The sequence below is a fragment of the Argopecten irradians genome, chromosome 2, assembly GCF_041381155.1.
Source record: "Argopecten irradians isolate NY chromosome 2, Ai_NY, whole genome shotgun sequence".
Lineage (NCBI taxonomy): Eukaryota > Metazoa > Mollusca > Bivalvia > Pectinida > Pectinidae > Argopecten > Argopecten irradians.
This window is the reverse complement of record NC_091135.1, coordinates 35987471-36005532: the sequence shown is the minus strand read 5'-3', so window position 1 is coordinate 36005532 and position 18062 is coordinate 35987471. Positions and strand designations below refer to the sequence as shown.

The window sequence follows — 18062 nt, the reverse complement described above, 5'->3', positions numbered from 1 at the left end:
GATGACCAGCTGAGTCATCGTTGTTTCGATGAGCTGTAGATGAACACCAAAGATAAACAGATGATGGGAGTTCACACGATGTTGAGTCTGCCACTGTATTCAGATAAGATGGTGTGAGGCGATATAGTGACTGTTGTGTGCGCCGTGAAGCCATGCACGCGCGTTCTTAACATACATGCATAGTAACTTATGTTATAGAGAATGCTTTCTTGCGAAACAAAGAAACAAAGTACTATATTGTTTTACGTTGAAAATTAGTATTCTAGACAATTATATTTTTAAAGAATATCATTTCTATTATCTTTTGTATATTTCAATGTTTATTAACCAAAATAGATTTTTGTTATTTTTTTTATTATAAAATATACTTTCAACTTGATGGAATTTCATTTCCAGCTTTTTCTAATGTTTTGAAATTAAGTTTTTATGTTAAATCTAATGATATGTGTATGTTTTAAAACCATTCCGATGCATCAGGATCATATTACCTACATCTCGATATGTATGTAGGGGAAAATGGCTAGCGAGTTAAATAGGCCAACCGTACTTTTTGCTTCCCGTTGCAATATTTGTTCAACAATACAAATGTAGTTGAAAGAAATCTTCGTCATGTCCTCCCAATTTATTGTTGGCTGAGTTCCTGAAGCATTTAAACGATTTATAAAACGAGAAAAAACGTTTTATTATCTGAAAAATTATTTCCAAGTAATCAGAATGTTATTTCGTGACACAATGCTATATCATTATGTTCATGAATTAACAACTTCAAACAGTTTGTTTGGTCCAAAAACACTCCATGATATTAACCAAATGTCAGCCATTCAGATGACTTGCGAGATCTCCAAACAATACTTCCTAAAAGTATAGTATATTTGTCTGCCTAATTAAGTAATGTCTTGTTAACACCCATGGTCATGTAAGGACGGCCTCCCATGTAAGCGGTGTGTTGCGTGTATGAAATGTGGATGTGTCTCGGGAGACTGCGGTATATTCGTGTTGTGTCTTCTTGTATAGCGGAACTCTTTTCAAAGTGTTATATCACTGAAGCATGAAGACACCAAGCAACACACCCCACCCAGTCGTCCCACTGCTTGTATCCTGAACGTTAAGCAGTAGCAGAAGCTACTACTTTTATACACTTCGATGTGAGCCGGAGACAGAACCCAAAGCCTTTCTCACAGGGGCGAGCGCTCATGATCAACAGAAGGCCAAATGTGAGATGGTGTCAAGAGATACGTTAGGAAGAAGAAAGTAAGACAGGAAGAAAGTAAAAATAATATCCTTAATTTAGTAGCGGCAAAGTGTTTTACTATTACAAGGAGATATAGCACTAATATAGCGCAGCCTCCTAATATATACAATGAGACATTTTAACACGTGGTATATACCGGAGGCCGTCCTTAACAGCCTTCCGCTGTTATTACGACCTTAATTTAATAAACCAAATCAATTGAGTGGACGTTATTACGTGTTTGTTTTTAAGAAGTTTAAAAATCGTCGCGTTATTACGTGTTTATTTCTAAGAAGTTTAAAAATCGTCACGGGAATTTTGAAATTTGGCCCTGTCGTTTACAAGTATGTGTCCATATTTTATGTCAAACAGATCACAATGATACATCGAGCGACATTGACTGCAGATATAAAGAAATGTTTATACTTATAATATAATATTATGTCTGACTTAATTATTTCAAGTTTTATTTATAATAAGCGTTCTTTCATGAGATAGCTGAATTAACTTTATAAATGTAGGAATGTTTCGATGATGGATGCCGCCACAAAATCAACTGACATATGAAGCTGTTAACATTGTAAGAGAGATAACCCATTTTGAGTGCTTTCACTTTTTTTCGTAGAACTTTATACGATGCATTTAGGTCCATCAAGGCTGTACTTCTCCTCCAAGAGGACTAGCAAATCCGCCGCCGAGTAAACGGTTCCATTGTGATTCCACACTAACTAAAACGGCCCTTTTAAGGGCTATCACGATGTCGACTCTTGATAGTTAATTAACTGTTTTTATTCTAGTGACTATCAACATGACAACAATGCTATTCTAACGAGGGAGGAATATTTTTGAAGGATTACCTTTTGCCCTATCGTTTTCAGAAATATACGGTATTGATATTGTGTTGAAAAGTACATCCATTACAGGAAAGAAGTCCCATAACTTATTTACGTTACATTGAAATTGAAGACACACTGACAAATAACATTTATGTAACTTTATTTACATATAAAAAGAAAATAAAATGAGTTGTTTAGAGTCATGGAACTCACGTCGATAAAATATGTGTTTGTCTAATCCCTCGAAAAAATATAGGGGTAAATTCTATTAGCACTTCGTCCCTTAAATATGAAATATTTTGCTTTAGGCAATTAAGTTATGTCGTTAGTTGTAAAGGTCAGCTATGCCTAACCTCTGATGCATATCAAAAGTCTCAGTGACTTAAATACATAACAATTATAGAGTAAAATAGATTTGCCGTATTCAACGTTGTCGTCAGAAGTATACCTGGTCCTCAGCCATTTAGCCTTATTGTCGCCATTTCTTACAAAAGCACACTATAGTTGGACTTTGACTGTAACTCCCCGTTAAATCATCTCCACTGGTACATAATTCTTCCTATCAAAGATGCCCCACCGCCGACAGAGCATAAATGATATTAATCACTTGAACAATAATTTGTGTTTAATCTTGTATATATATGTCTAATTAACACAAAAAATAATATAAAATAATTTATTTTGCCCTTAGTGCATGCGCAATCAGTACTTAATTCCATATAGGATATAATGGCACGGAAGATTTTCGGGATGCAATTAATTATTTTTTGTAACTTTAACTTGAAGTAAAATAAGAAGCTCAAACTTTTCAATGGTGGTAATGGTGTAAAGTAAGTAACTTTTGTAACTGAAAAAAATACTAAATCGTCTGCTCGTGTTTTTGATAGTGAAAAAATATCATTTGTCAGCGGTGAAGCATCTTTAACTTCCTATCCAGTGTTTAGGTTGGCATGGCAGGATGCCTTCCTGTAATATAGATAAATCACAATATGTATTGCAAATACACATACAGCGAGTGAATATCACAGAAAGCATTATTCATTTGATATTGATACTAGTTAGTGAATGGTTAAAAATGAAAGAATTATATCATGTTAAAATTACATTGAGGTTGTAATCAACATAGAAATAAAACAATACAAATAATCACCAAAACTGATATACTAAATACATGTGTATGTATGAGATGAGTCGTCAATGACAACCAAACAACATTCGTATTATATGACTTTACACATATACACTTAATAAAATGTCATTGTACATATTAGAAATACAGTTGTTTTCTATAATTCTCAATCAATGGTTTTCAAGGTAAAGAAAAGGGTGAAATAAAAGGAAAAAATGAAATATGTCATCTGATGCAATATTGTTTTGTGTGTAAGGATGATGTCATCTGATGCTATATTGTTTTGTGTGTAAGGATGATGCCATCTGATGCTATATTGTTTTGTTTGTAAGGATGATGTCATCTGATGCTATATTATTGTTTTGTTTGTAAGGATGATGCCCTCTGATGCTATATTGTTTTGTTTGTAAGGATGATGTCATCTGATGCTATATTGTTTTGTTTGTAAGGATGATGTCATCTGATGCTATATTGTTTTGTTTGTAAGGATGATGCCATCTGATGCAATATTGTTTTGTGTGTAAGGATGATGTCATCTGATGCTATATTGTTTTGTGTGTAAGGATGATGTCATCTGATGCTATATTGTTTTGTTTGTAAGGATGATGCCATCTGATGCTATATTGTTTTGTGTGTAAGGATGATGCCATCTGATGCTATATTGTTTTGTTTGTAAGGATGATGCCATCTGATGCTATATTGTTTTGTTTGTAAGGATGATGTCATCTGATGCTATATTGTTTTGTTTGTAAGGATGATGTCATCTGATGCTATATTGTTTTGTTTGTAAGGATGATGCCATCTGATGCTATATTGTTTTGTGTGTAAGGATGATGCCATCTGATGCTATATTGTTTTGTTTGTAAGGATGATGTCATCTGATGCTATATTGTTTTGTTTGTAAGGATGATGTCATCTGATGCTATATTGTTTTGTTTGTAAGGATGATGTCATCTGATGCTATATTGTTTTGTTTGTAAGGATGATGTCATCTGATGCTATATTGTTTTGTTTGTAAGGATGATGTCATCTGATGCTATATTGTTTTGTTTGTAAGGATGATGTCATCTGATGCTATATTGTTTTGTGTGTAAGGATGATGTCCTCTGATCCTATATTGTTTTGTTTGTAAGGATGATGTCCTCTGATGCAATATTGTTTTGTGTGTAAGGATGATGCCATCTGATGCTATATTATTTTGTGTGTAAGGATGATGTCATCTGATGCTATATTGTTTTGTTTGTAAGGATGATGCCCTCTGATGCTATATTGTTTTGTTTGTAAGGATGATGCCATCTGATGCTATATTGTTTTGTTGTAAGATGATGCCTCTGATGCTATATTGTTTTGTTTGTAAGGATGAGTCATCTGATGCTATATTGTTTTGTTTGTAAGGATGATGTCATCTGATGCTATATTTTGTAATATATTCATGTTTTGTTTTGTAAGGATGATTCTCTGATGCTATATTGTTTTGTGTTGTATGGATGATGTCATCTGATGCTATATATGATTTGTGTTTAAGGTATAGATGATGTTTTAATTAATTGTTTTGTGTGTAAGGATGATATCATCTGATGCAATATTGTTTTGTGTGTAAGGATGATGTCATCTGATGCTATATATGTTTTGTGTGTAAGGATGATGCATCTGATGCTATATTGTTTTGTGTGTAAGGATGATGCCATCTGATGCTATATTGTTTTGTTTGTAAGGATGATGTCATCTGATGCTATATGTTTTGTTTGTAAGGATGATGCCTCTGATGCTATATTTTTGTGTGTAAGGATGATCATCTGATGCTATATTGTTTTGTTTGTAAGGATGATGCATCTGATGCTATATTTTTTGTTTTGTAATATGTAAGGATTGATGCCATCTGATGCTATATTGTTTTGTGTGTAAGGATGATGCCATCTGATGCTATATTGTTTTGTGTGTAAGGATGATGCCATCTGATGCTATATTGTTTTGTGTGTAAGGATGATGCATCTGATGCTATATTGTTTTGTGTGTAAGGATGATGTCATCTGATGCTATATTGTTTAGTTTGTAAGGATGATGTCATCTGATGCAATATTGTTTTGTGTGTAAGGATGATGTCATCTGATGCTATATTGTTTTGTGTGTAAGGATGATGCCTCTCGATGCTATATTGTTTTGTTTGTAAGGATGATGCCATCTGATGCTATATTGTTTTGTTTGTAAGGATGATGTCCTCTGATGCTATATTGTTTTGTTTGTAAGGATGATGCCATCTGATGCTATATTGTTTTGTGTGTAAGGATGATGTCATCTGATGCTATATTGTTTTGTGTGTAAGGATGATGTCATCTGATGCTATATTGTTTTGTTTGTTAAGGATGATGTCATCTGATGCAATATTGTTTTGTGTGTAAGGATGATGCCATCTGATGCTATATTGTTTTGTGTGTAAGGATGATGCCATCTGATGCTATATTGTTTTGTTTGTAAGGATGATGTCATCTGATGCTATATTGTTTTGTGTGTAAGGATTATGCCATCTGATGCTATATTGTTTTGTTTGTAAGGATGATGTCATCTGATGCAATATTGTTTTGTGTGTAAGGATGATGCCATCTGATGCAATATTGTTTTGTGTGTAAGGATTATGCCATCTGATGCTATATTGTTTTGTTTGTAAGGATGATGTCATCTGATGCAATATTGTTTTGTTTGTAAGGATTATGCCATCTGATGAAATAATGTTTTGTTTGTAAGGATGATGTAATATGATGCAATAATGTTTTGTGTGTAAGGATGATGCCTCTGATGCAATATTGTTTTGTGTGTAAGGATGATGTCATCTGATGCTATATTGTTTGTTTGTAAGGATGGTATATGATGCAATATTGTTTTGTTTGTAAGGATGATGCCCTCTGATGCAATATTGTTTTGTGTGTAAGGATGATGTCATCTGATGCTATATTGTTTAGTTTGCAAGGATGATGTCATCTGATGCAATATTGTTTTGTTTGTAAGGATGATGTAATATGATGCTATATTGTTTTGTTTGTAAGGATGATGTCATCTGATGCAATATTGTTTTGTGTGTAAGGATTATGCCATCTGATGCATAATGTTTTGTTTGTAAGGATAATGCCATCTGATGCTATATATATTGTTTTGTTTGTAAGGATAATGCCATCTGATGCTATATATATTGTTTTGTTTGTAAGGATGATGTCATTTAATACAATATTGTTTTGTATGTAAGGATGATGCCATCTGATGCAATATTGTTTTGTGTGTAAGGATGATGTCATCTGATGCTATATTGTTTTGTGTGTAAGGATGATGCCATCTGATGCTATATTGTTTTGTTTGTAAGGATGATGTCCTCTGATGCTATATTGTTTTGTTTGTAAGGATGATGCCATCTGATGCTATATTGTTTTGTGTGTAAGGATGATGCCATCTGATGCAATATTGTTTTGTATGTAAGGATGATGCCATCTGATGCAATATTGATTTGTGTGTAAGGATGATGCCATCTGATGCAATATTTGTTTTGTTTGTAAGGATGATGTCATCTGATGCTATATTGTTTTGTGTGTAAGGATGATATCATCTGATGCTATATTGTTTTGTGTGTAAGGATGATGTCATCTGATGCTATATTGTTTTGTGTGTAAGGATGATGTCATCTGATCCTTATTGTTTTGTGTGTAAGGATGATGTCATCTGATGCTATATTGTTTTGTGTGTAAGGATGATGCCTTATGATGCTATATTGTTTTGTTTGTAAGGATGATGTCATCTGATGCTATATTGTTTTGTGTGTAAGGATGATGCCATCTGATGCAATATTGATTTGTGTGTAAGGATGATGCCTTATGATGCTTTATTGTTTTGTGTGAAAGGGTGATGCCATCTGATGCTATATTGTTTTGTTTGTAAGGATGATGTCATCTGATGCTATATTGTTTTGTTTGTAAGGATGATGTCATCTGATGCTATATTGTTTTGTTTGTAAGGATGATGTCATCTGATGCAATATTGTTTTGTGTGTAAGGATTATGCCATCTGATGCAATAATGTTTTGTTCGTAAGGATAATGCCCTCTGATGCAATATTGTTTTTTGTAAGGATGATGCCATCTGATGCTATATTATTTTGTGTGTAAGGATGATGCCATCTGAACCTATAATGTTTTGTTTGTAATGATGATGCCCTCTGATTCTATATTGTTTTGTTTGCAAGAATGACGCCATCTGATGCTAAATTGTTTCGTATGTAATGATGATGCCATCTTATGCAATATCGTTTTGTTTGTAAGGATGATGTCATCTGATGCAATATTGTTTTGTTTGTAAGGATGATGCCATCTGATGCAATATTGTTTTGTGTGTAAGGATGATGTCATCTGATGCTATATTGTTTTGTGTGTAAGGATGATGTCATCTGATGCTATATTGTTTTGTTTGTAAGGATGATGCCATCTGATGCTATATTGTTTTGTGTGTAAGGATGATGTCATCTGATGCTATATTGTTTTGTTTGTAAGGATGATGCCATCTGATGCAATATTGATTTGTTTGTAAGTATGATGTCATCTGATGCTATATTGTTTTGTGTGTAAGGATGATGCCATCTGATGCTATATTGTTTTGTTTGTAAGGATGATGTTATATGATGCAATATTAATTTGTGTGTAAGGATGAAGCCATCTGATGCAATATTGATTTGTATGTAAGGATGATGCCATCTGATGCAATATTGATTTTTATGTAAGGATGATGCCATCTGATGCTATATTTTTTTGTTTGTAAGAATGATGCAACATCATTGGGATCAATATTTCTATACAATTTTAACATCATCATTTAAAGTGTATTTTAAAAAAAGGTTTTTTAATACTGATTGGTAATGTAATCCATTATCTTCACTAAGATATTTAAACATTTAACAATTTACGGACAATAACAACAATTCTATGTGGATATAGGCCAATTTATCATTATTAATATTTACTTACGACATGAACATTGTTCTGGACAAAATTCTTCCAACATTCTTCGTTCGTCCGGATCGGGTGATGCGCATTCTTCAGGGGTGATGAGGGCACATATATCCCAACCATCATACTGTTCTGGGTTTTTACATTCCTCTGTTGATTAAAAATTAACACTGGAACTTAACTCCAATGAGATCATGAAAGTGATTGAAAAAGTATTTTGTCAATGATGCTAACAAAATGTTCATGACACAATAAGGTCAAATGAACCAACTGAAATATTTGTGGATGGAGATAAACTTCCTTAATCATTAAATTAATTTTACGAGTCCCATAATGATATTGTATATATTAACAAGGTACATACAAACAGTTTATAAGCCGTTCACTTTTGCAACGAATGATGCTGAACAATGAATTTTGTAATTCGCAATATCGTGCATGTGGATAATTTGCAACATTTTTGTCATATAAATGAATGTAAACGAGCATTTTCATAAGCTTATGAATTAACTTCCAGTTGGTAGTAAAGGGAAACATGATATTTCGTTTATATAGAGAATACATGGTTAGTATCTTACAATAAAAGTTTTATTTTGGTGCGAGACTTAGGAAAGCCGAGATGACGAGGCTTTGCCGAGTCATCTCGGCTTTCCGTATCGAGCACCAAAATAAAACTTGTATTGTAAGATACTAATCGTGTATTCTGTTTATCCTGCAACCATTATGGCATTCAAAACGAAAGCAAATTGACAGTTATTTATTTGATTTCGCTCGAAGCGTGACGCTTCTTTGATGCGGAGGTAAATATTCATTCGGTAAACCGAATGAGAGTGTACTCCTTTTTACTGCCGTGGGAAATAAACAAGCGTATTCACAATCAGTAACCGTAATTCTATTCAGTGTGATATATCACTAAAACAATATGAAAATACTCAAAAAACAATATATACCCGTTTAAAAAATCACAGGAAGGTTCAAGTTCTGGGTCAAGTTAAAAAAAGTTCCGTTAGATATGGAACAAATTCACGTGATCGTATTGACGGATAAAGCACAAGTTTATCCGGCAGTAGTTATCGGTCAGTATGTGGGACAGTTGCAGGATAAAATGTCACTCATAGCTGGTTGATAAATCGGCGTAATATCATCATAGAAAAGAACCTATATTAATTTTGAATTTCGAAGAGATTATCTGTATCATTTTGAATTACAAGGATGGAAATATAACACAGATTTCTGAATGTAATTCAATCATCATATATTTGTGCTATATATATCCACAACATAAAATGATCGTTAAAGTTAATACCTAAATACCAACATTATTAAAAAATATTATTGAACATGCGACAACAAGTTATTAGTTTTGAAAGAAGTGAGATAGCAGAAAGTGAATATTTGTAACAGTATTGCATGTTAGAATATGAAAAATGAAATGTAAAATTAGAGTTACCGTCGCAATTCGGTCCCATTCCGTAATGGCACTGGCATTGACATGTCGATGAATTAAGTATACCTGACCCAATCAACGGTTTATGACAAGTTTTTCGACAGTCTGGAAATAACAAGAAAATATTGATGTCAAATGAAAATAGGAAACAATATTAAAGAGTCGCAAACATTCATATTGTATTGTTATATTAATTAGTTTGAAACTTAAACAAACTAGTTATTTGATAACGAGAAAGATTTGAAAAGTAGCGAAATCAGATACATAAGAAATATTACATGGGCATTGTTGGAGCATTATCGAATTTCGATACTTCATTTTCTGTTCTTGAAGGGCAAAATTTTGATAACAAAAGGAACATGTCCATTTATGGCGCACACATCTATATATATTTCACAAGAACAACAAACCAATCCTGCCACAAAAGGGATGTTTTGTTCTCTATGTATTTTGCATAAAAATAAAATGAAAAGTTAATATACTCACCACACATGCTCGGATTGGTTTCGCATGGAACTGTATACAAGAAAAAAAAATAGAGTTTATTCAAAATATAACGAATGAAATTTCTGTAGGGCTTGTTGTATTAAATAGTCTTGTTAACAACATTTTACTTACTGTTAAAATAATGTTAATACAAGATTATAGACAACTTAGATTAGTTGTCTGTAAATGAACTCCGTGTCCTTTGCTTTTGTAAAAGTTTCTTCGATTGATTTATCAAGTTATATATACGATACAAGTGCATAGAATATGAAGATTTTAAAAATGAAGCAACAGTAATTTAATGAAAAAACAAACTGAACTCCGACAACACTGTTTTCGCCAATTTATTTATGTTTGAAACGTGCACTGAGGAAGCATATTACATATTAACAAAGTAAAGCAAAAGAGTTTATCGAAGGGTAGAATCATGTAACAAACTAACTTACCACATAATCCATTTTCACAGAAGGACGAATTTCCTTGACATTTGGTACATGGCTGTCCCGGTTTGTAGAGTGGGAACGGCGAAAAGGATTCCTTACTATCAACAGAGGATAATCAATTAGTCAAATCATTATTTAAATAAATAGTTTGCAGTTGTAGTATTTCAGTTTTACTTATTTGCTGATTTTGACAGCTTAAACGAATGTTCTACAACCTAAATATCAATATATTGCTAATTAATTTATTTCATTAGTTGTGTTAATAAAACACGTAATTATGCTTGTCTAAAATAGCCTATGTGCGTGTCGGATGATCACTTCATCCATTTCCACTTGACAAATTTAAAGTTGATACCTTTTTAATGATTTTGAGTGGTTGTGATATCATCAGTCTTAGTTAAGTTCAATAAAGGTAGGATGATCGTGCATATTTATAAACGGAATGTGCCATCAATTGATATGGAAAAATATGGCATTACCTAGCCTGGTATAGACAGCCGAATATATTTCTGTTGGAAGAACATCGTTTTAGTGAACATCCGACTCTGTCATTGTCAGCTTTAGCCATCTATATATAGAACAACACAGATATTATAAAATAATAGGATCTAAGGAGCAGGTGTAGGATATGTAAGGAATAATAATTTAAAATTGAAAAAAGTAGTAACGCTCATTTACGCTCTTCCACCATTTTGATACCAAACGTAAAGTCTTATGCTTAACCGTTAAAAGAAGAAGCATCCTCACATTAAATATTAGTACAATCATGAATAACATTATCCAACGAAGTAATTAATGGGTCATTTCGACGATTTATAGAAGAAGCATGAAAAAAATTCAAGTAAATCACAACTAATTCATTGCATTGCTTTATAGCTTGCAAGTCATACGATCGTTTACACAATACTAGTGATGGGACTTACCTTTAAGAAGTGTGAACACCTGCCTGGTATGGTACACATCTGGAAGTCGGAATGGAAGAATACAACTCCGTGAAACCATCTTTGAATAACACTTGTAAAATGTCTGCCGTGGAGCTCGCCAATGTTGAGCTCGGTGTCGGAGCCGTCACGGGTGTTTAACAAATCACAGCTCAATACATCGTTCATCTGGTCTTGGAGGAATGTACTCCACGTCTGAAACAATACATGCTACAATTTAAGTATTTGATCGAAGGCTCAATGGGATGTTGTATCAATTGACCGATCGCTAAACGGTTTGTAACCGTTTTTGCTCAATAATATCGTATCAAATATCGTAACATATACGAAACAAAATTACAAATGCACGTCCGATACCCGAGCGGTTTAAATAGCAGCAGGAAAATCGTCAATTTATATAGTAACCTGAACGTATTGCATGTGTCTTAAATATAAGTGTTTCACCTTGCAATGTCACGTTTAAAATCCACTTGGAAGAGATGATCTAATTAAATGTGTGTGTAATTACTGTATAATTAGGTCGACGCAGTATATTTGAAGGTCGACGCAGTAGATACTGTATAATTAGCTTGAAGGTCGACGCAGTAGATACTGTATAATTAGCGTGAAGGTCGACGCAGTAGATACTGTATAATTAGCGTGATGGTCGACGAAGTAGATATTGTATAATTAGCGTGAACGTAGACGCAGTAGATACTGTATAATTAGCGTGAAGGTCGACGAAGTAGATACTGTATATTAAACGTAATTTAGGTCGACGCAGTATATACTGTATAATTAGCGTGAAGGTATACGTAGACGCAGTACATACTGTATAATTAGCGTGAAGGTCGACGCAGTATATTTGAAAGTCGACGCAGTAGATACTGTATAATTAGCTTGAAGGTCGACGCAGTAGATACTGTATAATTATCGTGAAGGTCGACGCAGTAGATACTGTATAATAATTAGCGTGAAGGTCGACGAAGTAGATACCGTATATACTGTATAATTAGCGTGAAGGTCGACGAAGTAGATACTGTATATTTAATGTTAAGGTCGACGCAGTAAATACTGTTTTATAAAGGTGAACGTCGACGCAGTATATACTGTATTATTAGTGTGAAAGGCGCATATATATACTGTATAACATGAAATGTTGGTTGTTTTCCAGTTGCTATGGAACACAAATATAAAAACAACGAATGATACTGTATGTATCATAATTACTATATAGTTGTTCCATTGGATAAATCACGAATATTTATATCCAATGAATAAATTGAAAGCTCAGATCACGAGATAAAATACCCACGAATAATTCATGTTATAAAGTACCAAATAAAGGTCATTGTTGATATAATTAGACACATGTTTATCGATCGATCATTCATTGTATAGGTTTTACAGTTGTATTAAGCGTTATATAGTTTTCAAGAAATTATTTTGAACTGATTTAGAAGAGATATGAAATAGGTGTTCGAAATACTGGTAGATACATCATCACATTGAAAAATGGATGGAAGACTTTCTGTTTAATAAAAACAACAAACATTTAATCATCATTTTTTTAAAAGCAAAATCAAGGACATATTTAAGAATTTTTAGTACATGTACACTTAGAAGTCATTTTCAGTTCTTGGTTTAGACGTAATCATACACGTAGATGGATGCTAACTCGTGAGGGTTCGTCTTAAAATGATTAACATATACTCAAATATTTGCCCGGTCAATTTTCTATCCATTGTAAGCATTCCAATAGCAATAAAATTAGTGAAGAACTTCAATATCACAGGTTTTACAAATAGCAAGTATATTCTCGTCCAATGATATTACAGTTCTTCACTTAATTAGTAGCACGTGTTTAACTTTTGATAGAGCTTCCGAGTACGCATCGGTTTAGGTACATGTATTAACTCAATATTTGGTTACATAAAAGAAGTCGATGAATAATTGGTAGATGGTAGGTACAATGTATGTATTTAGTTCATTGTCACCTTGTTTCATTTTCCCTGTTTCCCCCTTGATCATTTGTTTAGATTTTTTGCATTCGTACTTAGAATTAAGTTATGTATTTCGTTTAAGTCAGCCGTCCTGGTTGGTCGTGCAATACATACTACACTTCCAAAAAGCATTTTGACAATACACTCCAGTTTTATGCTGTGTACATATAATATCTATTTGCGTATATGATGTCCTGTTCACACTTATTTGTATTTAGACTATTTTCATTATTTAGAGCTAATGAGAATAACTAGCTGCATTTGAATGTTCGTACTTTAGTTTAAGTTGATCAATTAACGATCCGTAAATAAGCATTCAATATCTAATACATATACTGAATTATTTTAAAATTTTACATCCCAAGTAGAAGGAGCATTCAACAGAACGAAATCGATGAAATGTCAACGAAATAAAGTCCAGTCGTTACAAACAAAAGATACATCGTTGATTACACCGTAAAATAAGAACCATATCGCGAGGTTGATTTATGAAACTGAAATAATACCATATTGAATAAACATTCTTCATTAAGCACACTGTTTAACGGAACACTAAATTTCGAGTCGGGCATTTGACTCGGCCGAAGCAGTTCCGGTCAATCGTTAACCCTTCCGGTAAGAAGCACATTTTAGTCATATAAATAACATAACCTAAGTTAGAATTTCAGGTATTCCTTAACATATCAATTTGCATTATGCTGACAATCCAAACAAATACGTAAATAATGATTGACTTCAGAGACATCTGGTGTTTTTCTACTGTTGTCATATTTTTGCAATATTCTATTAAGAGAGTCGTTTTGTACACCGATTTCGACTATAAGTAATATCCTATTTAATTTAAGGAGATCGTTCCTTCTGATCTTATCAGTTAAAGGTTGTTTTCTCCTATTTACAAATAATATATCCTGATCACAAAAAGCATATAAAGCACATGTCACTACACTAACTTTTTTCTAGTGCTGCTTAAAATCCATGCTATTTATTTACTTTCCTGCGTCCCATGTCAACCTGTTTACGTTTCTTTTTATTTTCTGCATTCCCCCTTAAACTTAAAACATCATATTTATACTCCATAATAAAATAGTACTTGATAGAGTACTTACCATTTTATTCATGTTTGCCACTGGTGCATTATATACTCCATTTGCTAAGCTTTGTCGTAATCTGTTGTGCTGTCTGAGAATTCGTGTGATATCAATTCTTCGTAGCCTGGATCCAAGTCCACTCTCAAGTACTGAATTTAAATATATTGAATATGTAAATTAAATAAAGGAGAAAAAACAATAGTGCACCTATGTTCTGGTGCAATCATTTTATCTAAAGAGTACACAGTATCATTATTTCTTCTATTATGGTTTTCATTTGTGATAAACATTCTTAAGATCTTTGCAATATTGTTTTCAAGGAGCAATGTCCATTTTTCGTATGTGACTTTGTTTACAGATACCAGTGTCACGTATTATTCACCTAATATTAACTTCTTTGTAAAATTGTTATAAATACTTACGATCGATTACATATATCAAACACAAAGTTATGATATTGAATATGTGCTATATATACTTACATATTATAATTCCGGCTAATAGGTGGACCTTCATGGTGACCGTCTAAGTTATTACAGAACCTTGACAATACCTACAGGCTTATATATATAGCCTACAAGTATCGATTGAGCATTCACTCAGGGAAAAAGTATCGTACATTTGTACTAGCAACGGGTTGATTAAAAGGCCAAAAATCTGTTCTATTCCTTTGTATTCTATTCGTGGTCGGAAATCAGTCCAAAGGAACATTCAATTGTATGCTCTGTAAATGGTCAATGGGACAAAAGCTGGGAAAGAAATGGCGATTCAAAAGACCCGATTCATTAGATTGTACCAGAGTTCGATTATTGGGCGACCATTTAGTAGAATTCATTGGTCTTTTATTTACCATCAATTAAGTTGTTTCTGTTCTCTATACGTGTTATCTATCAATTATAAAACTAAGATAAAACAATCAATTCTCTTATCTAACAAAAGCGAGGCAGCAATCAACCTTTTAAAATTTTGTCAACGGAATCGTAAATTAAAATTTATTTCATGTTTGTAAAGTAGTCTAAAAATAATTCCATGAAGGCATGGAAAGTGTAGCAGATGGATATTTTCGCAATAGAAAATACATTGTATGAAGAAAACAAGAAAGATGGGAATATTTTCCTAACCGGTAATTTTGTGTTACATAGAGCTTAGAAGTTACATGCATATATGCTATAACTGGCCGAAAATGTTGACATGTTATTTTTCTTCGATTATTTATTGAAAACCATACGATTTGATGAACTAGGCGGTAAAAATATTCAATTGTACAGACAAACATGTATGATGCCTAATCAACCGTGGCATAATTAATGCAAAGTTTTTGTTTTCATGCCTTATGCAAGTTGAGATAAAAACATACCAGCAGAGGTGACTTTGCAATTACCAATAACAATGTAAAAATGACCACCACAGCTGGCTTCCATAAGTTGGCCATATATACTCCTTTCTCCACACTGTAGACCTATAATAATAAATATAATGGTTTTTGACAGTCCTGCCAAAATTTATTTTGAGCTTTTTTTGTGTACATGTAAAATTAAAACATAGACATATTGACAGTTTCTGATTCGTGAGCATTTACGGCACATACAACTTTAACCTTTTTTAATTTAAAATATTGAATTAAGAAGAAATTTTCCTAAAGAGATATTGACATATCAGTTGTCAGCCATGATTTGATTAATATTCAAGACGTAAAAATGATTTTAAATCATAATATACTTTTCTACTTTTCTGAATTTTGATTATTTCTTTGTTCAAAATTAGCCTATATGGATGAAGAATGGGGTTATATAAAGATGTTGTTGTCATCAGATTAAAGAGCTTCAAATGTTACTCTTTAATAAACATATCAATAACCATCATCTTTTTTATTTCTCAGATCTTTAGTATATTTCTAGAATGTGTTTTATAATTTCCTATTTTAGATGAAGGCCAATGCATGTATATATGTATACAATTTTGCTTCAAATAAGACTTTGTCCAAACATTCGCTTTTGTTTTTTTACGTTATTTGAAGCCAAAAATGACTATATGCAAATTTTAATTTTATCTTTTGTACTCCATGGTTAATGTGTGTGAGTGAGGGATGTTAAAATGTGTGGCCTAGTGGCCCATTATGGAACATTTATTTCGTGGCAAACAATATCATGTATTTAGCATCTTGTCTTCACTGTGAGAGAGTATTTCCTGGTTTGCGGTGACAGTGACAGGAAAGTTTTCATGAGAAAGAAACCTCTATGATCAAGGTAGCCATTAGAACTAGGATCCCAGATTTAGTCTCCTTTTACGTACTGGGACAGCATCCACAATCCAACATCCTACTTGCAATGTAAGTGTTGCTTAAGATTCTCTCATATAACAAACTTAAATAGCTAGTACACTTGCTTTCAAACATTGACAGAATGAGACCTTATTTATCCCAGTCAGCCAGCTCATGTGACCCTAGGATACAATCATCGAAAGTATATCGTGTCAAAATACAAATAAAGTGCGATACATTATTCTACAGCTTTAAAATAGTGAAAAATTAAAGTATTGTGATTTAGTTAGCCATAAAATTAATATTCCAAATTAAGTCGCCTTTACGATCATGCAGTGGAGCAGCAGGCACAATTTTATAACATCCTACCTTCAGTGGAGATGTTAATTGATATAAGTTCATAAAACAAGTTTAGATAATTAAAAAACCTACTTTAAACGTTGGAAACCAGATGATGCTTAGTCAATAGATGACTTAATTTATTTATGTGGCTTGTCAATGTGATCCTAGGAAGTAGTCATATTAGCGTAGGTCTTATCAAGATTCACATGCAGCACTTATAAACATCAATCTCAAGCTATGAAATCGTTGAAAAATCTAAATTTTCAGCAAAATGGATTTAAAAGTTTTAACGCTAAATTAGAACAAATGTTTTACTAGGTCATTGTGACCTACTTCGTTTCTTCTGAACTGAACTTAACAAAACCACGATTTGCAGCCACAACATGCAAAGATATCATTTCTATTATAATATTTAATCAGTTAGGATTTTAACATTGACAATAATAATTTTTACCATATACATGTAACCTTTGACCTCTGAAATAACCATGAGCACAGAAACAAAAATTGATGTTCTGAATAACATACAATCTGTAGCTGACCCTAAGGTATCTTCATGCAAACTAATTTGCTTATCACCGAGTGGTCGTAAATGAATAAATATGAAATGCGTTGTAGATAAAAAGGGGACAGTCACAGCATCAACTTTTACTGAGTTCACTAGTGGATAATTATTTGAGTGTGTTTCTTATACAGTCCTATTTTACCAGGGTAATACTTATCTTCTCTTTTCTATTACTACAAATACCGTTTTAATCAACACTAATGTAATTAAAATTTCATGCGACATTCTTAGTGTAGTTCTAGCATAAGTCTGCATCAGTGAACCATTTGCGTAGTAGCAGCTATATGGACAGCTGCCTGGATGGGTCTATGCTTTGCCTCAAATCTTATTG

At 32.9% G+C, this 18062-nt stretch overlaps 1 protein-coding gene across 1 annotated transcript; it reads right to left on the bottom strand.

The window, feature by feature from the left end:
* Window positions 1-2210: 2210 nt before the first annotated feature.
* On the bottom strand, window positions 2211-17324 carry LOC138315323 (cysteine-rich venom protein-like). The gene is made up of 9 exons (XM_069256251.1): window positions 15047-17324; window positions 14583-14713; window positions 11477-11689; window positions 11033-11121; window positions 10557-10651; window positions 10111-10140; window positions 9628-9729; window positions 8196-8327; window positions 2211-3033 (listed from the first exon to the last, which is right to left on the bottom strand). The coding sequence occupies exons 1-9, from the start codon at window positions 15078-15080 to the stop codon at window positions 3008-3010; spliced, it is 852 nt and encodes a 283-aa protein (XP_069112352.1). The 5' UTR covers window positions 15081-17324; the 3' UTR covers window positions 2211-3007.
* Between the last annotated feature and the right edge of the window lie 738 nt (window positions 17325-18062).